Source organism: Lathamus discolor, chromosome 5 (assembly GCF_037157495.1).
Source record: "Lathamus discolor isolate bLatDis1 chromosome 5, bLatDis1.hap1, whole genome shotgun sequence".
In the NCBI taxonomy this organism is placed as follows: Eukaryota; Metazoa; Chordata; class Aves; order Psittaciformes; family Psittacidae; genus Lathamus; species Lathamus discolor.
In genome coordinates this window covers 90,418,640-90,442,394 of record NC_088888.1, presented here as the reverse complement: position 1 = coordinate 90,442,394, position 23,755 = coordinate 90,418,640, and the positions used below count along the sequence as shown (strand labels likewise).

General features: G+C 39.3%; 1 protein-coding gene across 1 annotated transcript in view; it reads left to right on the top strand.

Moving 5' to 3' along the window:
* DLGAP2 (DLG associated protein 2) overlaps positions 1 to 23,755 on the top strand; it is a 149,406-nt gene that overhangs the window by 67,798 nt on the left and 57,853 nt on the right. Inside the window, exon 3 of the mRNA XM_065679172.1 lies at positions 15,541 to 15,752. Coding sequence (XP_065535244.1) covers positions 15,541 to 15,752 — 212 coding nt within the window. The remainder of the gene's footprint in view (positions 1 to 15,540; positions 15,753 to 23,755) is intronic.

The following is a 23,755-nucleotide window of genomic DNA, read 5'->3' as shown; positions in this document are numbered from 1 at the left end:
TAGTTTAAAGTCAGTGGGTGTGTTTTCATTTTTGGAGTTCACACTGAACATCTTGATAAAATCCGTTCTCCCAGCAGTCTGCAGGCTAGAAAAAGTGTTTTGGATACACCTGTGTATGAGCAATCTTAAAAACAGGCTGTGTGGAATCCTGGTTTTGTGTTCTTTTATTCCTTTGTGCCGTGTATTTGTTAAGTTACAGGAGAATGGGTTTGCTGGTGTGTTCAGTTGCTTTATTGTGAGGATGACTACTCACAAACTTCCTTTTAGTGACTAGATCGTATTGAACTGAGCCTGTTTGAGGCCATACTATAAGCCATACTATAAGCTATCCTTGTTAAAAGTTGCATGGGTACTTTAGGGAGATAAATATTTCAGGCGTGGCACTCAGACTATTTGTGGTGACGTTCAGCACACTTGTTTTCTCTAGCAGCACCCAAGAAGCTCCCTCTTTCTCCTACATTTAAACTTATACCTGATGCTTGCTGCCATTTGCCACCCTAAAGTCATACTAATTATGATACTGCATCATGATCTGATTCTTAAAGTGCTATGGGTTTAAAAAAATAGCTTCCAGAATACTTTTTGTAGACATTTACACCGTTAATATGGCCTAGGTCCAGCACAGTGCCATGACAAGTGATGTTAGCACGTCAGGGTGTACAGAGAGCTGCAGTGGAAGCAGAGCAGAAAGGAGTGAATAGCCAGGATGATAACATCTTCAGCAAGCTTTGCTGCTGGGAAAAAAACTAATATACAAATTTTCACTTAGGTATTTTTACCAAGTACAGCCTGCAAAGCCCACATTGTTCTGAGTACCTCCTCTTTTGTTTCTTTTTACGGAACTTGTCATTATTCATAGCTTAACTGATTCTCACATTAACATTGGAAGCCTCCACTCCAGATTTACGCATTTAGAGATTTTCAGTTCCGTTGGGATCTGCAGAAACCAGCACAGACTAGTGACAACTGTTGTACTTGTGTGTAGGGTTCTCTCCCCTCTGAGCTATAGGGGTCCAATAGTAATGAGACACGCTTGAAGAGACAGATCTTTTCAAGTACATATGCAGATATCCAGGATCAATCTCGCCTTCTAAAACCCAGAAAGTTCCTTATTACAGAGAAAAGAAAACGAGATTGCAACCCTCATAGCATTACCATGCAAATTGATTCCGATTTTGGCTGGCAGCTGTGATATTTTATCATATCCAAGTACAGTTATCATGTATCTAAACCAACCTGTACTTTCCTGGGAATTTTTAATCTAACTCAACAAGGCGAAACTGGAAGTGCATCCTATGCAGAGGCTTCCACTTGCATCTGTGTTCTAAAACCACATGTACAGCTCCAACACTGCAGAGGTTAGCTTTTTCCTTACCATGGCATACTCCTACGCAGATAGCTCTGGTTTCTCTACATCTCTGCCAAGTTTTGTGCTTTCCTTCTCATCATGTTTCACTGTTTCTTCTTCCTCTTTCTTTAGATCTCACTTTTATTTTGCAGAAACACTGGTTTTCACTTTTCATGGATCACTTTCTTCCACCCAACTTGTACCAGCATCCTCAAGTGAATGTGAAACACTGAATTCACAAACTAACCTGCTTATTGCTAAGGTTTAGATCAAGCTCAGTGGCAAGCCTAGGGAGCATATTATTGACAGAGTCATTGTTTTATGCTTTTTTTTTTTTTTTGTGAATTGGGAAGAGTATAGAAAGGGGTTTTCATCCAGTAATGAGGAATGTTCATCCACTGGTAGTTTCATCCATCTTAAAATCTAGGAGAAGTGAATTTAAATTTTTGCTGAGACTTTATGATCTTTGGTTTTAAGCCCTTTTACAACTAAGGATAGTAACCATTTGCTATTCACAGGGATCATATAATGGAAATTTTTTGAGACTTGAGTAAGCAGTTACTGCCATAAAGAATCTATAGTCATGTCCAAACCAATAATACCAGGAATTCTAGAACAGGAATAGTCTCATTACAAAATAATAAAATAAAATATATGTTCTGCAGAATCTGAATATGCCATTCAGACCATAGATATCATTCAGACTGAGTAGATTAGCCTGAATAGGCTTATTCACTAGCCCAAGGTCAGCAAACAAAGGGACCCTGCTCTGTCAATGTCATAACTAAATGCTTAGTTTCGAAACTTCTGCTTTGAGGGATGCTGTGCTGTCACACTGTAGTCATTAAGACCAGAGATATAAGTTTCATTATTAGCTCTGCCATGAACTTTCTCTCTGACCCAGGAAATGTAATCTGTTAATCACTGCACACTTCAATTACTCTATCTACAAAATTGAGCAGGGATATTCAACTTTTCTTATGGCAATGTAAGGAGCATCAACTAGGAAAAGTAGAAAAACATGTCAGGATCCCTAAACAGGATAGTTTACTGCATTGCTCCAGAATATCTGGCAATGAAAATTCAAGGGATTATGAAGTTGATTATGCAGCAGCAGAATTCCCTGAGGTGCACAAGTGAACAGATTAGGGTTAAACCCCAGGCCCTTCACAGGATCTCTGTGTTTATGGCATTGCAACGCATGATATTAAAACACATGTGATGTCAGCTATATATTTTTAAATTCTCTTTAAAGCAAAACTGTGAAATTGTAGTCTTTATAGATGAATACATAAACATGTATCATAATAGTGAAAATTCTTTTTCTATGTTTACATATTAATATTATAAATTTGTAATATATATTATAAATTTGTAATATATATATAGCTTTTATTCTGTTACCTAGTTATATACAGCCATAGAATGGTTTGGGTTGGAAAGAATTTTAAGATCATCTAGTTCCAACCCCACGGCCATGGGCAGGGACACCACACACTAGACCATGTCACCCATACGAGGATTCACTGTACCCAACTTACTTTTCTATCTACTGGTATCCTTCTTGATATTTTTTCTTTCAATGCTTGTGTGAAATATTGCTACTTTTGTTTTCCACAGGAGAGTTTTGATAGAAAAAGTCCAAAATGGGAAGACCATGGCAGTGTCTTAGGCCCGTGCTTCAGACCATGTTGTCTGTATTGTGTTTCTGGGCTTTCATTTTGTCTTCTACAGTAATTACTGAGCTCCCTCTTCCTTAAAACTGAAACTCTGAAGAGTGAACAAATGAAATTTCTTTCTAAGAAGGAAGCTTCTAGCAAATGCAGAGATACCTGAAAACAGGAGATGACAAAAGAGGTTTTGAACGCGTCTGCAAATTATATGATTGTCATGTCCTAGAGTTGAATGCAGTGCAGATATTTGTTTAACCTGTTAAATCTTGAAGTTGTCTCTTCGAGCTCCTCTCGCAGTTTTATATTCTCTGCTCCTCCACAGATGATCCTTGCAGCTGGGGGATCTCTTGAACGAGTAGTATGCTGTTGGAAGTTAGTGGTGATTCAGCCAGAGTGCTTTGCTCCAGCATGGGTGTTCATATGGCCTTGAAGTGGACAGTTTCAAAGAACTAGTAGAAATTAAGCTGCATAAAATAGTGATTATTTTTCTCATCTACAGTTTGGATCAGATTTGCATTACCCTGTCACAGTGGAAGTGGTGGGAACAAGCAGAAAGAAAGGAGAGGAGAAGAGTGGGAAGCCTGTTTGGGCTCCAGCTCATTGTTAAATCAATTTAGCTGTAATGTGAACCAGACGGTCAACTAGCACCACAAGAATAGACAGCAGCCACTTTTAATTGTACACTAATAATATTTATCAGTTCTCGTGAATGATTAGCAACAGGTTTTATGCATTAGCCTTTAATTTTTGTTTTGAATGCAGATAAATTGAGCTACAAATGCATTTCTGGGCACCAAACTCTTCTGTCATCTCACTCAGCAGGCAGAATAGCCCAAGTAGATCACACATGCAGTAAAGCACGCTTTCGTATAGTTTTAGCCATAGCAGCTGCTACTGTTTTACATGTCATTTTAATTTTAATGTAAAATATGTTAAGAAAAAGATAAATGAGTTGTGATATCTCTTCTGTCTTCATCAGCTGTTTTGGCTAATTAATTTCAACACATATACAGTGCAATGACTTTGATTAATTTCACTCTGAGTACCAGTGAGGAACAAAAATTTTTCAACATAAGAAATGGATATGAACTAGAGAGCTGTGCTAAAATGATGAATGCAAAAGTGTCGCTTCCAGTTTCCAGAACTGAAACACTTGTTAAAGAAAAGTAATTCCTACAATAAAGCCAAAAGACTGGCAAGAGCATAGCACTCACCATCACTGAAGTTCTGGAGTACAGTGCTATGTGTCACTGATTAATATTCCTTCCTCAGCCATTCAGCAGCCTGTGAAGCAGCAAGCAAGCAAGGTAAACATACCACAAGGTACAGTGAATGAATCAGCACTAAAATAACATGTTGTTCTAAAAATGGCTTCAGCCCACTCCTGTCTTCCTAGTGCATTCAAGTACTAGCGTCATCCTTTACAGCAGTAGAACTGCTAAGCGTGTGGGTAATAATGTCAGCTGTGCACTCTGCAAGATGAAAGAAAAGCACAAGAGTTGGTCTCTTAAAAAAAGAAAAAAAAAACCAGTAGTTTCAACAAGGCTCTTTGCTGTTTTAACTTATGCCTACATGGAGAAGAGCTTTGAGGACAAGCTGATGGATGGATAGGCATTAAGCCTTCAGTTACATTTTTCCAGGAACTCTGCTGGGGACGGGATGGATTCCCACAAATCCCATTGCCCATCCGTGGGGTGGATTTTAACTCAGTGCACTTTTCTCAGTGCTTTGTCTTTGTGAAATTAGATCATATCTGTTTGCTTGACATAAATCATAGAATCAGAGGATGGTTAGGGTTAGAAGGGTCCTTAAAACTCATATATGAACTAGAGAAACTACATCCAATACTCTACCAACTGACGCACACTGCGGAGCTAGCCAGAGCTAGCAGAGTTTGGATACTAGCATCCCATTCACTACCACCCACACTGTCTTCACAATGATTTATGACCAGCCACCACTCCAGAATTAACTGGCTTGTTTCCACAGCAGGAAAAGCTAGTATAGATAGCAGGGTAGCTGGGTGGTCTGCATCCTAAATCAGCAGGGACATGTGCTGTACCATTTTGATTTCTACACCCTCTTACTGTCCCACAAAGATGTCTCAGCTTGCCCTGTGCCCTTCCAGTCAGGAGTGAAGATGTGCAAGAGAGACCTGTAATGCCCAGAGAGTAAGGAAAATGATGGGACGGTTAACGGCCCACAGCCTATTTGTAGTATTAATGTCAGCCTGCAATTTCTGGTGCAGCACCTGGGGCCACTCTGTGGAGTTATTCCCCAGGTCAGTGTGGGTGGAATTCTATAAAGAGCAAGAAGCTCAACCACTTGTACTTGTTCCTTGTGATGCTCCCTCTACCATCAAATCTGAGGTATTGCACTTCAGATTTTAACACCATTTAAAAAAAAAAAAAAAAAAGCACACTTCCCTGTGTTCACAGAATGCTGATGGTTTTGTGCGTCAGAAAACCTGCAATACTTCTTAAATGCCATATCCAAGGAGAAAAGGAGGGGAAAAAAGGGGGAGAAAATTAATACATTCAATGAATGACAGTGTAAAGCTCTGACCAAACAGTTGTCTCAGTTACTGGTATCTTGACTTACTGTGTTAATCAGTGATACAAGAGAGTACTGCTCCCATGCGCATGTATGCTCATATTGACTGAAATTAATTGCTGAAGCTGTTTTCCAAACAAGAGTAGAAAGATTTCTGAGTTAGTATTTACTAAAAGCTGCCAAAACAAGTCCCTATTACCACTGAAATGTCAAAGCCTAGAGTAGAAAAGGGAGACGTGATCCCACTGCCCTTTAATCAGGGGGGATTGTCCTCCTTTATAACATTAGTACAGTGTGTTGCCAAATTGTTTTTCAACATTTACTTCACTGAAGCTGAAGGCTGACCTTTGCAATTGTTACTCAAAGGTGTCGCTGGGTCTGAAGAAGTTTTCAGCCAGGAGTAACTTATTATTTTATACACTCAGGCCAGTCACATCTATCAAACAGGACTGCCAGGAATGCACACTCAGGGCTGTAATGACTGCAGGCTTGCTGCTTAGGGCAGACCCAGATCCTCTCCTGAGCAGTCTATGCCATTTTTTCTGCAAGGAGTTGACTGTAAAAATGTTGAAGCATTCAGAAATGTTGCTTTGATTTTCTTTTTGCCTTCTGGTTTTGGCCATCTCACAGTGCTGTGCTTAAGGGTTGTTTGTTAAAGTGGAGTTGCAGGCGTGTTTAAATGGCTGAATGTCTCATAAACAAGGTACTAATAAAACTGCCCTAGTACTTCTGGCAGGACAACTGGTCTTCTGAAAAGTGTGCAGATATTTAAGTGTTATGCAGTAGATAGACAGGGGAAGAATACTAATTTTACTCTGTAAGCTAAATAATTACAGTCATCTGGAATTCGCTGTTCAAACCTTAGTCAGTCATTAGTTAAAATGAGAACAATGAATGAAGGACAAATATATATACTATATAGCCTTTAAAATTGTTTGTATTTTAAAGACATGCACTGTTTTTTCTGTAGTAACCTTATAACAAACAGAAAAAGAAAAACAAAGGTTGTATCATTTCCTGCTTAGATTAAATAAGACAGTGTTTAGGACAGGCCACCTTTTGGGTTGGCCCTGGTATACTGTGTTTAGCCCTGTCTAGCCTTATAATACCTCTGCAACACTGGAGTCCTTGCTACATCTGCAATCTCTGTGTTTTAGAGGTGTTGTGCCTTGTAATTATGTTGGGAGCACCTTTGCTTTTGTTCCCTTAAGGGAGTTTTTTCTCTTACTCTATATTTCTGGCACCATGAATGGTCTGTGGGGTCTTGCCCCACTCACACAGGTAATGATAAGGTAACAACTCTGAAGTGTCTGCAGTGGTAAAGGCAAAGATATTTCCTGGGGTGCTACAGGTGATTTTGGCTGACAGGTTATGCAATGTTGAGAGCCTAGACTGAAGGGGCTGATGATACTTTATTTTCCCATTTCTGAAAATGGCAGGTGACCCCCCTTGAGCAGGAGTGTATGCCTCATGCACTCTGAGACTCTTGTCTCCCATGGCTTCGTCAGTCACAAAAAGCAGGCTATTTTTCTTCATTGTGCTGTGCAGATAGCTGGGCTACATTCACTCTGCAAATGTGGTTCGGGCAATTCAGTTTACCTCTCCCAAAAATATCACAGAATTACAGAATCATGGAACAGTCTGGGTTGGAAGGGACCTTCAAAGGTCATCTAGTCCAACCTGCCTTCAATGAGCAGGGACATCTCCAATTAGATCAGGTTGCTCAGAACCACATCCAGCCTGACCTTGATGTGTCCAGGGATGGCACATCCACCATCTCTCTGGGCAACTTGTGCCAGTCTTTTACCACCCTCATTGTAAAGCATTTTTTGTCACATCCAGCCTGATGTGAGAACTCTCATCTTTTAGTTTTAAACCACCACCCCTCAACCTATCACAACAGGCCCTGCTAAAAATCTCTCCACATCTTTCTTATAAGCCCTTTTTAAGAACTGAAAAGCCACAATAAGGTCTTCTTGAGTCTTCTCTTCTCAAGGCTCAACAACCCCAACTCTCTCAGCCTGTCTTCATAGGAGAGGTGGTCCAGCCAGCTAATCATTTTTGTGGACCCTCTCTGGACCCTTTCCAACAGGTATTTATCCTTTTGGTGCTTGGCTTTAGCAGAATTTGCACTGTAGTTAAATTAATTCAATTTGTAGCAAAAGATGTAAAGGAAAAAGATTGAGGTGCTGTATAGATCTAGGTTCCCTTTTAAATACAGGCAAAGCCCTCTCTTTATTCAAAAAGTCGAAGTTCTGGCACAAGATCTCAGTGATCTCTGGGCTTAGCAGGCTAAGATCAGTTACAGTGTGGACAAGCCCCCCACTGCTACCTGACTGCCCTTCACTCCACCATATCAAAACAGCACAGAATCCAGAGAGTCCCAAAGGGACTCAGCAACATAGCAGAGGATTTGCAGGTGGCTGTACTGCAAGGGTCTTTGCCAGCAATATGAGCACAGCGGGTCATGATGCGGGAATGTGGCCAACATTCACCCAAACAGTATAAACAAAGCCACAGATTCCTCACAACACTGTTTACAGTACTCAACCCTCCTCAGATTACAGTTCACATTGTTGCTGGAGAACCAGTTAGGAAACATGGTGCTGGTTCTGGTTTTTTGGTTTTTTTTAGTTCATCACTGTTGAGATATGAGTTATAGAGTATTTAAATGAACGCTGTTCTGTAGAAAATAGCATAGCGGCCAAGCAATCTTGAGAACACTGGGCAGAAGTCTTCTTTCCATCAAGGATCAGCTAGCTTTTCGTGTGTAGCTTGGAATTACATGTGAAAAGCTAAAATCAGGCAGTAAATAATGCTGGTTCTGGTTTGCCTATTTGAACACCTCCCAGCTGGAATATTATGTCTGTGTTCTGTCATCTACATGGGTGCCCAGTCCATCCCCAGCTCCCAAATTCCTGAATTCATGTAGTTTTCAGCCTCATGTAAAACAAACGTTGTTTGGGATCTGTGTGATTTTATTCCTCTTCCTGTGGTACTATGGCTGTTCACAGCAAAGCTGGAGAGAAGAGCTGGCAAGGCAAAGATACCTCTTGCTTTCTCAGTTTATCTCCTGCTGTGATGGACAATGTCAACAGACTTTTGGGGAATGCTGCAAGAACTCTCCGTGCTTCTGAGCTGTCAAGAAGTTCAGGGAGTAGTGGGTGGCAGGTGAAAATTAAAGCTAATTACAAGGATTGGCATTGTTAGTGGTGGGGAGGAGTCCCTGGTATATTTGTAGAGATTTTTGAATGGCTTCATTGTATAATTCATGTTCTTCAAAAAATAAATACATAAGCAGATTAAAAGAAGCACAGAAAAAAACTAGTCCAAAATGTGCACTATGAATGGTGCTGAGATGTAGACACAAGGTTAGCTACTGAGGGAACAAAGTTTTATATTCAGAAAGACCTATGGGGTCTAGGGTCCATATCCACTTAAAAAGGTAATGTCATTAGTGTCATTAACTTAAGAAGAACATCCTAGTAATTGGTCAGTGTTCCTTCTCCAGCAAAATTTGTGAAAACACAGGATGTCCAGCTGCCAAATCCCGTTATAACATCAAGGAAACTTTCTACCATGTTAAAAAGCATTTTTGTCTGCCTTGCAAGATCGTCATCTACTTACATATACTTGCAGTGGCGCACAAAGGCTTTTTTTTTTTTTGAGGCTCCTTGAAGAAGGTGTGATTTAAGAGAAAACATCTTACCTACGTTTTAGATTGTGTCCTTCTATTTTTTGATTTTTGGGACATCTTCTTGACTAGGCAGAGAAAGCATACAATTACAAAAATTATGTATCTACTACATAGTGTTTCTTACCCTGCTTTTTATCATCAGTAATCTAATTTCATCTACAGACAGCTTCTGATAGTAAAATGTGAAATGTATATTTCTAAAATACTATTTAGGTCAGAATGAGTATTTCAGAGCGTTTTACATCTGCATGCTAATTAAATTTCACAGGACTGCTATGAGGTAGGTAATCCTCATTTTAACCTTTGAGAATGAGAAGTATGAGGAAGTGATAGCTCCCTCAACTGAAGCCATATATTTAGAAATGTTTCATTCTAGATAATAAAGTGATATGCCAGATTTTAAGCAAATCAGTAGTTTAGTGGTGGAACACCTTTAAAATTATGGAAGCTGTGAGCAAACTGCAGACTGTGCAACTGGAGAATCAGGGGACAAACTTACCACCAAAGTCCAGTCAGGGGTCCAAAGCCCTTTTCTTCTGAAAGGTCTAATCTGAGCACAACCAAGACACCCAAGAGGAAGGACTTCTAGCAAAACATAAGGATAGTGACTCTCCTAAAACAAGGAAATTCGTTTTCAGAGTAGCAAAGTTTCTAGGAAGTTTCTCATTGTGAAGATGTGAGCTCAGTTTCTTCCTTAGCCTGTACAGGGTCAAACCCCATCTTCTCAGTTCCCCAAACTGCATTCTGAGCAGCAGGCTGAAAGGCAATTTGCAGTGGAGGAACTTTTGTTGTTTTTTTTTAACTAAACTCCCTCATTCCAGGTAAGTGTCTGGATCACAAGGCTGCAACACACCCTTTCTTTGTACATGAACAGCCCTCCCCAGGCAATCTGTCAGTGTTCCCTGAAAAAGCCATGAGTTACAAAAAGAGGAGGGGAAAATGCTAGTTTATTTATCAACCCTACGTAATCTCCTTACCAAGCACTTCAACTGCTATGGATTAGAAGGTGAAAAATAACATCTTCCACTTCCATACCTGTTTCATCATGGAAAGGAAGAATAAGGCTGCTCAATTCTTTGCAAAAAAAAAAAAAAAAAATCTCAATTTGTTCCAGTTTTAGGTTGTGAATGGGAAATTACAGAAGGGCCTTTCTTGCTGCCTGCAATAGCATACAATGAACCCAAGAAAAAAGTGCTTTGCATTTTGGTTGCTAACCACAGGGACCTTTTGGATGCTACTGTGAAGGAGATAACTCTTCTAAGTGCCTTTTATGTGGAATTTGGGGTTCTACATACAGTTCTGGAGGTCACTCTCAGGATCAGCTCCATAAAATGTGGAAAGTTTTAGGTACCAGGTTCTTTAATAAAATTGGTGCTAAGTGACTAATGTAAGATATCACACTGAGTCAGCAGCAGAACAATTAAAACATCCCAAATATCCTGAAGCTGGTTGTGCTTCTTACAGCAACAGTGCATGAAATTTATGAAAGAGACTCATCATTCTCTGTAATAGTTATAACCAAACCAGCAGCCAATGACAAAAATTAAATGAAAAGATCCAGAACTTGTCAGGTCATTGTCTTACAAAAATAAATTCATATGGTAATATGCAGTCTAACTCCTCTGTGAAAAGAAACTACACATACAAGGTTTCATGCTAACATCTAGAACAGGAGGAAGGCCTTTTTAGACATTATAAATATCAGCATTCATCACTATATGCAAGTAGATAATTAGGGTGATTATTCCAAATTAGCAGCTGCAAGCCCTGCAGATGGGGATTTCAGGGACTGGTAACTATTGTAAGAAAGCATTTCTGCAAGCTTCAAAGCCCTTTTCATGTTCTGGAAAATGCACATTTAATGACCCTCACACATGTTATTGAACATTTTTATTAATATTTCAAAATAAAAATCTTTCCTGCCCTAGTGTAATGCTTCTGCTTTTCTTTAAAGCTATGTTGGGGTCTGCAGTGGCCTGGATTTGGAAAGATTTTTCCAAGTATTTAATCTATCAGCTGAAATAAATGATGAACAAAGCTGAGCTGGGACTCAAATTTTGCTTTGCTGTTCTCAAACCATGAGGAGAAACAATGTCAAGGGTCCTTTCATTAACTTCTGAAGACAGCAAAAGGGCTGTAGCTGTTTTTGTAGGCTTTGCATGAAACCTTCTGAGAGAACATGTTGTCAAACTTGCTTGCCAGGATCCAGAAGCATTTTCCTTGTGTTCATTGTATTCTGCTCTTTTGGATGGCCCAAGGTAAAAAAATATACATATTCTAATTTCGAATTTTCAACCATAAATGCTTCTGTGATAGTCAACAAGTTACTCTGATTAGAAAGGGATTCTTGGTGCATCTCTGTTAGTACATCACAAGCACAAATGGAGTGGGCTTTTGCAGTTTTTACCTCTTATGTGAATTCATTTAACTTATGAATTCAAAAAGCAAAAGAAATGTAATCAACAAAAGCCAGCAAGGCACATAACTAAGATATGTCCTCATGAAGCTCCTTATCACAGTGAAGAAACTTAATTTCTTAGATACTTTAATGTAAAAATCAGTCATTTCTGTCTTTTAAAGTAAGATTTCAACTTCAATCAACAAATAAGCCTGTAATTACTCATTTAAATCAGTCCTTATCTAGTTATTTGAACATGGAATTTCAGACAAAAGAAAGTTGGGAAACTAATAATTTTTTTCCATTTGAATAAAAGTTTATTGATCAATGACTTTTTGAACTTTCTATTTAATTATCTTCAAGCCAAAATGGAGGAAAGGAATTTCAAGCCAAAATAATTATTCTATAAAAATGTTACAAAATTGTTGGGAAAGTAAAGAAAGCACAACCCCACACAATATTAAGACTGCGCATAATCATTCAGCTTTAAGCTTTAGGGCAGAAAATTCAACAGTATAGCTTTCAGTGGGCCCATGTAAACCCCAATAAATGCTTTTTCACCATTTGGATTTCTATTTTAGTATGCTGACATACAAGTAATAAAGAAGATTTAAAAGTGAGAGTATGTTTGTATTATATAAATTAATGTTTCTTAATATAGCACTGTTATTCAGATTTTTACAGTTAATTGTGTTGCCAGCTGCAGATAGCGAGAAAAAAGCTCAAGAAAATATGTTTATTTTGTACACTACAGGAGCCTGGCTGTTACAACTATCACAAACCTTCCTCCAACATTAATCTTGTGCATACTAGGTATAGAAAAGAAATTAGGATGATGCATTGCATTTACAGGTTTCAAGTTTGGGAGGATTTTCATGCTTCCTTCCTAACCACTGTCCAAACCTGAATAATATGAGAAGTTTGTTTCTTTGCATGATCTAACCCATATATCATTTAGATTCATACTCTATCCTATTACTTTATGTAAAATTCATAATTTTTTTCTCTGATATTTTTCTCTAACATTTTTCTGATCTGTGCAACCTGTTTCATCTCTTATCAGGCTTGTCCAATCTTCCTTTTTTCTTTCCTGAGCTTGTTTCTTTAACACAATATCTCTATCTTTACTCATTCAACCCCTTTTGACACTTCCTTTTCTGCTTGATCCCTTTTTGGGACTCAAAACACCAAGTCTGTTCACCTAGTGTGTGACTAATTCATGTATCCTGACAGGGCAGTAAAGATGTCAGGCGGATCGTGTTAGTTATTTAAATCTGATCCCCAAGACTGGTGAAACCAATGGGAGCATTTGCTTCAGCTCTGCAGTGAACTCTGTCTGTTTGAAAGACTTTATTAAACATCCTGCTTTGAAGAAGCTTCTTAATATATCTTTAACTGCAAGTTCAGACTTATAGTGTGTTGGTAAATAATGCCATTGTACTGTTTCATATATGTGAAGGCATTAGGCTGATAAAGGATTGAATGCTGCCAAGCTCATCAGCCCTGGTCCACTGATGTGCTCTGTCACATCTTTATTTTTAACCATGAGTCATTATAATGACTTTCAGAGAGTTGCTTATAGCCTTTAAGTTAAGTAAATGCTCAAGGGTGTTTCTGGATTAGGACCAGGGAACTCAGCAGCTTTGAAAATTAATGAAAAAAAGAAAGAAACAAACAAAAGAATCAGCAATACATAGAATCATAGAATAGTTAGGGTTGAAAGGGACCTTAAGATCGTCTAGTTCCAACCCCCCTGCCATGGGCAGGGTCACCTCACACTAAACCATGCCACCCAAGGTTCTGTCCAACCCAGCCTTGAACACCACCAGGGATGGAGCATTCACAACTTCCCTGGGCAACCCTTTCCAGTACCTCACCACCTTCACAGTAAAGAACTTCCTCCTTATATCCAATCTAAACTTCCCCTGTTTCAGTTTTAACCCATTACCCCTTGTCCTATCACTACAGTCCCTGATGAAGAGTCCCTCCCCAGCATCCTTGTAGGCCCCCTTCAGATACTGGAAGGCTGCTATGAGGTCTTCACGCAGTCTTCTCCAGGCTGAAGAGCCCCAGCTCAGCCTATCTTCATATGTGAGGTTCTCCAGTCCCCTGATCATCCTCGTGGCCCTCCTCTGGGCTTGTTCCAAGAGTTCCATGTCCTTTTTATGTTGAGGACACCAGAACTGCACACAATACTCCAGGTGAGGTCTCACAAGAGCAGAGTAGAGGGGCAGGATCACCTCCTTCGACCTGCTGGTCACGCTCCTTTTGATGCAGCCCAGGATACGGTTGGCTTTCTGGGCTGCGAGCGCACACTGAAGCCGGCTCATGTTCATTTTCTCATTGACCAATACCCCCAAGTCCTTCTCCGCAGGGCTGCTCTGAATCTCTTCTCTGCCCAACCTGTAGCTGTGCCTGGCATTGCTCCGACCCAGGTGTAGGACCTTGCACTTGGCATGGTTAAACTTCATAAGGTTGGCATCAGCCCACCTCACAAGCGTGTCAGGGTCCCTCTGGATGGCATTCCTTCCCTCCAGTGTATCAGCCGAACCACACAGCTTGGTGTCATCGGCAAACTTGCTGAGGGCGCACTCAATCCCACTGTCCATGTCACCGACAAACATGTTGAACAAGACCGGTCCCAACACTGATCCCTGAGGGGCACCACTCGTTACTGGTCTCCAGCTGGACATCGAGCCATTGACCACAACTCTTTGCGTGCAGCCATCCAGCCAGTTCTTTATCCACCGAGTGGTCCATCCATCAAATTGATGTCTCTCCAATTTAGAGACAAGGATGTTGTGTGGGACAGTGTCGACCGCTTTGCACAAGTCCAGGTAGATGACGTCAACTGCTTTACCCCTCTCTATCAGTTCCATGGCCCCATCATAGAAGGCCACCAAATTGGTCAGGCAGGATTTCCCCTTAGTGAAGCCATGCTGGCTGTCACCAAGCACCTTGCTGTTTTTCATGTGCCTTAACATGCCTTCCAGGAGAATCTGCTCCAATATTTTGCCAGGCACAGAGGTGAGACTGACTGGAATACTGGCAGAGACAGTCTTGCTGAGTTTATCTGTAAGTCTTATATCAAGGCTGATTTCACTTTGGATTAGAAAATATGCTCCTGCTCACTTCTCTGCCAATTTGTGGTGCAGACAGATATCCATCCATCAGCTGTGGTCTATCCAACTACCAATCTTACTACTTAAAAAAGCACCTCAACTGCATGAAAGCAGCCTCAATCAAATGTATTAATAAGTAGCTGGTTATGTTTCTGTTATATTACAGCCTTTTATGCAAAACAAGCTATTATGTAGTTTGAAATAAGAAAAAAGACAAATTGCCATATTTGGGTTGTTTGGGTTTTGGTTTTTTTTTCACAGAAGTTTGTCCTGAATCAGAATCCTATCCATTTATGCCAAAATCACTGCCTAATTTAACTAAAATCGTTCACCTTCCTCAATAGTAGCTAAAGACTAAACAGAGTTGATAAAAGACTCTGAAGTGCTCAGCTTTCAATGAGTTTTAGGTCTGAAACACCTGATCAACTTACTGTTATCAGATGAAAATCTATGTGCAAACTTTTAAGAGGCTAGGATATAAGATAAGGTACTTCCTGCAGTGTAGAGCATGTCTACAAATACATATTGCAGCTCAGCTCACAAACCATGACTTGATTGTTCCAGTATTTATAAACCGAAATTTCCCAATCTTGAAGTTGGAATTATGTTTCCAAATCATTTGGGGACCTTAGAAATTTCTTTCTGAGCAATCTGTTTTTTGAAGAATAAAAAAATCATGACCTATCTCTGTAAAATGACAAATTAAAGAATAATGCACATTTCACATGCGTGTTTTATGGTCCCATTAGGTACCTCAGGATGAATGGGGAGGATACCCAGCTGGTGGGAAAGACGAAGAGATCCCCTGCAGAAGAATGAGAAGTGGGAGCTATATTAAGGCCATGGGAGATGAAGAAAGTGGAGACTCTGATACTAGTCCCAAGACATCACCAAAATTAACGGTTCGACCAGAGTCATTATTAAAATCCATTGGACAAAGACCACTGGGAGATCATCAAAAGTAAGTTTCATGTGCCATGTTATACATCTTTCTGAACATTGCCATGACTTGGGTAATTTTTCTTTGTGTCTTAATGGTCAGCATCCCTGAGAAAATATGATGCTGTTGTTAAATATCTAACTTTTGTGTCTTTGTTTTAAATTAGCTACAGTTTCTTGTGATTATTGGATGAAAACCTGCCATGTTTTTCCATCCATATAACAAACCTGCTACTTCAGAAAGAGTTTTTTATGTTTACTGAAGAAAATATATCCATTTTTACCAAAAGTTTAAAATTCTGAGTTTTTCATTGTTAAAAGGATTGTTTTATAAGTTTTTGTTATTTCATTGCTTTCTCTGAAATGGAAAATACACTCTCTTCTATACTAGGATCAGAACAAATTTATAATTCTATCATATATTTGTCATCTTACACCTTTTTTATCAGTACAAGGTTTTATGTATCAGCTATACAATATCATACTCCTTTAAACACATTGTGGTGGGTTTTGTTTGACTGTTGGCTTTCTTTTTACATTCTTACTATTTACTATATGGTCTATTAAATAACTAAAGAAAATTTTAAAACTACAGGAAAGTGTGTAGTTATATGTTTCTCTCCATTTTGTCCTTTCAGTATATCATTTTTATAAGTTCACTGTATGTATATTTCTAAAGACACTTCCAAAGTGGTAGCCTACAGTTTCTGGGTATTTGACTGGGTATTTCTCACAGCTTAGAAAATTGATCTTTTTGCCTGGGCAGAATACATAAAATGAAGAAATTAAGAGTGAAACCTTTGATCAAAGGTTGTTTATTGTTCTGTAGATAATACCATGTATAGTATGCCATAGGGACTCACTTTTTCATAAAATAAAACAAAACAAAAACCTCAGGCAAAAATTCTTTTGGCTTAATTAAATTGAACTATTTGGTTTGCAATCTGGAAGAAAACCATCAAGTTTCACTACTACCGAAGAGAACAGTTTACAACTCTGTTGTTTCAAATGACTTACCCTCACATCTCTGTAGCCTCAATTCAGATGTACAAAGACGTCAGTTCTATAAGCTGTTGTAAGATTTCTGACACACCATGAAACAAGACTAACAGGTTTTTGCTCTCCATTGCCAACTGAAATCCAGGCAAGATACCCTAAGGCATCTCAAATAGTGCCAGAGACCTATGTTTAGGCAACTGAGCCAATTTCTGAATGTGAGTCTGAAAGATTTGCTAGAATATTAGTTCCAGTGATGAAAATGTGGCCCATAACATAAGTATTGCTGGCAGACCTGTACCTGGCTAATTTCCAGTGATGAAGAGCCCTTAATGACAGTGGGTGGAGGCAACATTTGAATTTTTTATATCCTCAGTCATTGTATCTGGGCTGAATTTTGGTTTTGAGGCATGCTGGTTACATTGACTGGTTCAGGCTGAATATGTGAAAGTCCCTAGGAAACAAAAAGATGGTTAATTTTCAGCTTGTGAGTGCTCGTCAGTGGGAGTTGAGGTCTTTCACGATGAGGAGCCCATAATTTTTCATCCATGGTAGAGATGCATGTTGTGAATTTTTCAGTCCTGGATTTTCTCATAAATAGTTCTGAAAGTTGTGGGTCCTGCAAAAGGGCAGTTATTCTCGTGGGATAAGATGTGCTAAGGGAAAGTGATCTAACATCTGTGGCTTGTTAAGAGTGACCCTTCTGAAGGCAACAGGGTTGAGAAGAGAAGAGATGGTTGATTTTCTCAGACTTTTACACATCAACCAGCTGTCTTCCTGATGGCAAATTAAACATTTCCAGAACACAGGTCTGAGTACAGAAACCTGACCATGTACACTTAGAATGTTTTGGAGTATTCCTGAGCAAACTTCTCAACTGGGTCTATTAGCACCGTCCCAAACACTGCCTAGCTGTGTTTTCTGGGCATTGGCATAGGCCAGGGATCATTCCCAGAAGACAGTTTGATTGCAGCCATCCTGTTTTGAAGCGTATATCATGTCCATTTTAGTACCACAAACTAAAATTTTTCTCAGAGGCAGTTCTAACTTTCCAAGTACTTAGACTGAATAAAATGTATTCTGTTCTGTTCTTCGTTTTCGCCTATGGTTGGGCCTTCCACAGTTGAATGTAGATAACAGCACAAATTTTCCAGTGAGTGGCAGGTGCTTGCCCTAGACCCCTACAGCTTATAAACAGATACAGGCAGCATCTAGACACAAGGACTCAAACAAAGAATGTTTCAAGAAAAGGTCTCTCAGAACTGTTAACTCCTGAAGGCAGATGGTTATTAGTAGGTCAATACCAAATGTATCTTCTGTCAATTTTCTATGTATTGCAAATACACGGCTCAAAATATAATTAATTAATTAATATAATATTAATATAATTGATTGAAACATAGGTACAATGCTGATGCTGTATATTGATGCTGACAGCTGTGCCTGTTCATGGTCCCAAAGGATTTAATGGCATAGTTACCACTAACAGTAGGTGGAAAAGGAAGAAGCTTTTTGTAATACTGTGAAATATTATTAGGGCTCTGTTGAGAATTTGTCATAAACACTGCACTGGGAATAATTGAGCAGCCAGGCTGCTGCTGGCAGATATCTTTTACATCCTCAGTTTTTCCTTAAACTGAGGGGCAGCACCTTGATTCTGCCAGTCTACCACGCATGTTTTTTTTCCAGTGAAATACAGGCAGAAATCTGACAACTCTTCTGGTTCTTGTATGTCTTTCTTGAAAAAAAAATCTGTAAAGTTCAGCTGTCCTAAAGCAGTCGGAAAATGTCTTGTCTCACAGTAACACAAAGGGCTGATCCTAAACATGAGTTTCAGTACCAGCCATCTCCTCCCAGAGCATCTCTGTCTACCTGTCACTGTGGATACTTTTACATCCAGTGGATTTTTATGAAGGATGTAGCAAGGAATGATGGTTATGGAGCCTTCCTTCCTCCTCCAGCACAGTTCAGTAATCCCACTGCATGCCGAGTACCCTTTGTACAACTGATTCAACTGCAAAGCCAGAAGCCAAGATTTTGAACAGCATTCCTGCATGTATAGCGGGGCTCAATAGCATTTCTGGCATGTATTATGTGAAATTACATGATTCAAGATGTCAGCTGCATTAGCTGGCTTTTTAGCTTGTTTACCAGGATGGAGGGAGCTAATGCACAGAAATAAAATAGGTATAAATAAGTACTCTCTTAGTCTTCTGCTTGGGTGACAGGATAGCTCAAACCTGGGGTCTGAGAGAATACCAGTAAACCTGTAATGAAAACTGGATATTGGTAGCTGTGGCAGTAAGAAAGCATGTATTGGTTACCAAACATATGTAGGTGGGTTTCGTAACACGAAGCCTAGTTTTTCTATCACTATCCTGATTAGGATAAAATGAAAATTAGAACAGCCTTCACTTAACCTACAAAAGACCTTTGACGTGTGTGCATGCTTCTTCTCTGAGTTTTATCAGGTCTCTTTGCAAGGAGTTTTTTTCCCATTTAAATTCTGCTTCTATTTTGACGGAAGTAAGCCCCTTAAGTTTGGTTTGTGTTGCTCAAAGATTCAGGAAATTGAAGATTAAAAATTCATAAACAATAAAAATGCGTGTTTGTATCTGAATAAATAGTTTTATTTAACAAGATGCAAACAGGTAAATGTAACTGATTTAACAGAAGCATTAAAATTCTGAAATCCTTTCTTTTGAGTTACTCCTGGAAAGGAGTACATTTTACTCTGAGTGGGAATAAAAAAGTGAAGGGTGTGCCACTGCTGGTTTATGCAGATGACAGAAACAGGGCATGAGCCCAGCCACTGCCATCTGATCACTACATCTGTTAAAATGCTCACACCGCCAGTATGGTCCCCAGCCTGCTCTCATCCTAGGCCACCTAGCTCCCTTATAGGTAGTGCCCAGGCACATTTCAGGAATAATCTGATGGGTGCAGACATCCTCTCTATAAGATAAGAAAGTGTAACTTTCCAGGTCAGTTGGCCAAAGGGTTAGGTAATGAATCTAGCTTATTTCTGAGTATAGCTTATAGCCGTATTGACTCAAATTTAGCCGGATTCTTTTTACATTAAATGTTCCTAAATATCTAGATCACCCACTGAAAATAAATATATTTCAGTTCTTTCTTTGTGGATGCTCTTTCAAAAGACTAAATATTATGTTGCACTACTTCATCCTATAACATTAAGTCGAAGGCCAGTGTAATTTATTATGATTATGTAATTGCATTTGAGTGAAATATAATGCGATAAGGCTTGCTGTGGTGGAGACAGGACATATACTTGAACCTGCTTCCTTTCCAGCTTTCTGCTTTCCTGGAACAGTACCAGAAATCCCATTTATTGTGGAAATTATCTTGACTCCCAATAGCTCCAAGAGAAAAAAAAAAAAAAAAAAAAAAAAGACTTTTTTTTTTTTTTTTGCATTATTAGACATACAAAATCTTTCAGATGTCAGTTTTGGTATCCTCTGAACAAATACAGGCCTTCTGGAGGTGAAATGCAAGCCATTTCAATTCAGTCCAGTTTTCTGCTGTGCTGTGATGCTACTGCAGATGGAGTTACACTGTGTTGGAAGGTAGCTTGCAGAAGGGAGCTCGCAGGAGGTAGGTAGTGTGCTGGTTGGTATCTTCATTTACAGTAAAGGTCAAAACAGGTGAACGGTTTATGGAACTGTTAGCTGGAACAAAGGGAATGTCTGTCCTGAGTAAATTTTGTGCAATTCTGGAAGAGAGACTGCCCCTCATGATTTGTAAGGGTATCCTTCCAACTCAGTAAATGTAATTCCTCTGTATTTATAACAAACCCAAGCAAAGCTGAGAGATGGAAGCATCACAGACACTGAGCTCCCGAAAGGAAAGCAGAAAAAACCCAAAGAATTTGGGACTATGTGATAGAAAACCAATTCTATGACTGAAGATAATACTCCAGTTATTTGGTGCTTCTTATTTTCAGGAAAAGAGTACTTAATATACTGATTATGTAATGAGCAGGAGAGCACTGTAGAAATAGCAAGTTCCGTTTTCAGTGTCTCCTTTTTGAAGTGTTGCAAAAGACTCTGAAAACTGTCTAAGGATTTAGTGAAAAGGGATAACAATAGCATTTAGCCTGAAGTAAATACACTCTATTTGAAGATCATACTGGTATCATTCACACAAATGAATAGTCGTGCTGTGCTGAAGTTTTCCATTATGATCTGAAGTGACTCATGGGAACTAGACACTGCAAATATGAAGATGAAATAGGTTAAGTTACAATAAAATCAAATCAGTGACAGCAATGTGGACTTTTGCTTTGTGAACCTCTAATGGCAGACTTTACTGTGGCAGCTGGTAGCCCACACACCTTAAGCTGATGAATGAGCAGGTAGGACAAAAATGTAGTGTTTCAATGAGGAGGGAAATCTGCCATCACACAGTATCACACTACCACTGCACAGTACCAGTAGTACTTTAATTTGTCTTGGCTATGCTCTCCATCTAATCCTCTGCCAGGTTTTGGCCTTCTATGGAAGTAAGCATCTCATACTTGGAGATGGGGTCACAGAGAAAGCCATGCCTCCCTCAGGTGTTTAGTGACCTTGCACTGGATATTGTTAAAACCCATAGCACACTTGCAGAGCACAATGCATGTCCATATTTCAGCCACCCTTCTTCACAGCCTACTATCTCAACTCCAGACCCACTTTATCCAGTATTTTAAGCATATATGCCTAAGACAGTCCTGAAATGGTTGATATGTTTTCTGGACTTAAGGTAAACAAGACCAAATCAGTGGTCTGAATTAAAAGTGACCTTTCCCTGCTCTTCCTTTTTTCAGAGTGAGATACTGGGTCTTTTCATAGCCACACTAACTTGTGCTGACTTAGAGAATATCTGCAGGATGTCCCAAGGCATGTCCACATGTTCACTTCTGCAGATTATTATGGCAACAAAAATGTTGCCAGAGCACACAGCAAGGGAGTTAAACTGCAACAAGAAAATCTGACAGCACTTAACTGCCAGAGCCCTTGGCTCAGCAGGAACCATGGAATAGCACATGCTCCTCTCATACATGGGACATCTCCATTTTAAAAGGAAAAAGAAAAAAAAGTAGCATTTGTAACCGTTTGCACTAACCACAGCATACTTGCAACATGAGAAAGTGAAAAACCGAATGAGAAATTTGGAAGCACAGCATAAGACAAAACCTCTGTCTTTTCCCTCATCTTTGACCATGGCAGTGGCAAGGCAGTATTGCTAACTAATGGACAAATCTGTGGGTATTTCTCCTAGAGAAATTCTACTTGGTAAGTACACAGACAGAAAGAAGTCTTGATACTGCAGGCTGCAGGTAAATGTGCACATGTGAGGAGTGAGTGTGCTGCAAAAACATCACAGATTGAGAGTTTAAGCCCAGCTTCCTTAGAGCAGTTAACGTCCTATTCCGATGCTATCTACTGCTGCGCACCAGTGATGCAAGACTTTTTTTTAATTTTTAATGGTAAACTTCAACTTACCATTAACTCTTCTTCTGCATTTTAAATTAGGAATGGTTTTGAAGCCATTCCTGAGAAATATCTTCAACAGAAGAGATGGAAAAAATCACTGGAAAAGAAACCTTCATCTTTTATATGCTTTTTATTTATCTTTGTTTTTTTCTTCAATCTTCTGACTCTAAAAAGCCTCATTACACACTTCATTAGTAGCTTTCTGAGGCCCTATAGTGTAGCAGCATCTACTCAGAGTCTCTGAGGGGTGAAATTGGAGATTTACCGAGGAGAGTTTGAGGGCTAATTGCAAAGCCTTATCAACTAATAATGCAATCAGTAGGCCACTGGCACAGTGATAGCGTTCTCTGCTGCAGTCAATAAGATCTGGGTTAGATTAGTCCACAGGGTTAAGAGGAAATGTTGATGAAGGGCAGTTAGTCATCTGGCTACCTAGGAAGTATCTTTTATGGGGTCAGAAGAGGGTCCCCATCCTTTCTTCCTTTGCAGAATAATAGGAAACATTCTTCAGCAGTGTTAGGCACCTTGTCCTCTTAGAAGTAGCACAGTTTGAAACCTGGGGAGTAATTGACTCCAGATCTCCTGCCTCATTGTAGAAAATACCAGCTTCATGTTGTAGGGCTGAAATGTATTACCCTGGATTAGGAATGGAAGGGGGATCCTAAGGCTAACAAAGTGCAGAGTCTTCCCAGGAATAAAACAGGCTTTTGTCAGATAGGCGCAATTATGTGATGGATTGCAGTGAAAATCCAGTAAGATTCAGGCCAGTCTCACAACCACACATACTGAGATCCAAGAGAAATGTGTTTCTGGTTCTTATTCATTCTTGCTTTCAACAAACGTGTTAGTTTTACTTTTAATTTGAAAGGATTCAAGAGCTGCCCTTCTCATTCATTTAGTTTTTAATAAAAGACTGTAAAGTGTGTGTGTAGCAACACTTCTTCAGGCAAGGATTTGAAAATTAAGACACTTTGGTTAAAAAGCAGAAATCATGTATGTGTTTTCAGTTTTCATTTTACTCTTTTTTCCCCCCCAAATTTCATAATCTAGTTAATATCTTCAACTTCTGCACAAAAAGGTCACCTATTTGCTTAACACCTATTGGCTTTAATGGACTTACATGTATGTTTAAATTAAGCTCATGCTCAGATGCTTTACCAAGTCCTGATGGTCTACATTTGTTCCACCTAATTGAGGTTTTTTGCATATGTACATGTATATATACCGAAAGCAAATAAAAGAGAGAAAAAAAAAAAAAGATATAGCTTTCTGCAGCAAATTATGAATATTTGGATTCCATAATGGATTTAGGAACATACAGCAAATATCTGAGTTCTGCTTAGATCCTCAGATCCATTTACTGAACTGCTGCATGATGTTTAAATGCCTCTAAGTTTTGCCATAACATCTGCCTGTTTTGTTGTTGCTGACCAATTTGCTGCCTACTCTCCAGGGCAAGCTCAAAATAGGATATTGGAACAAGACTTTTAGGATTAGCTACATGTGCACATCTGTCACTTCTTACAAACAA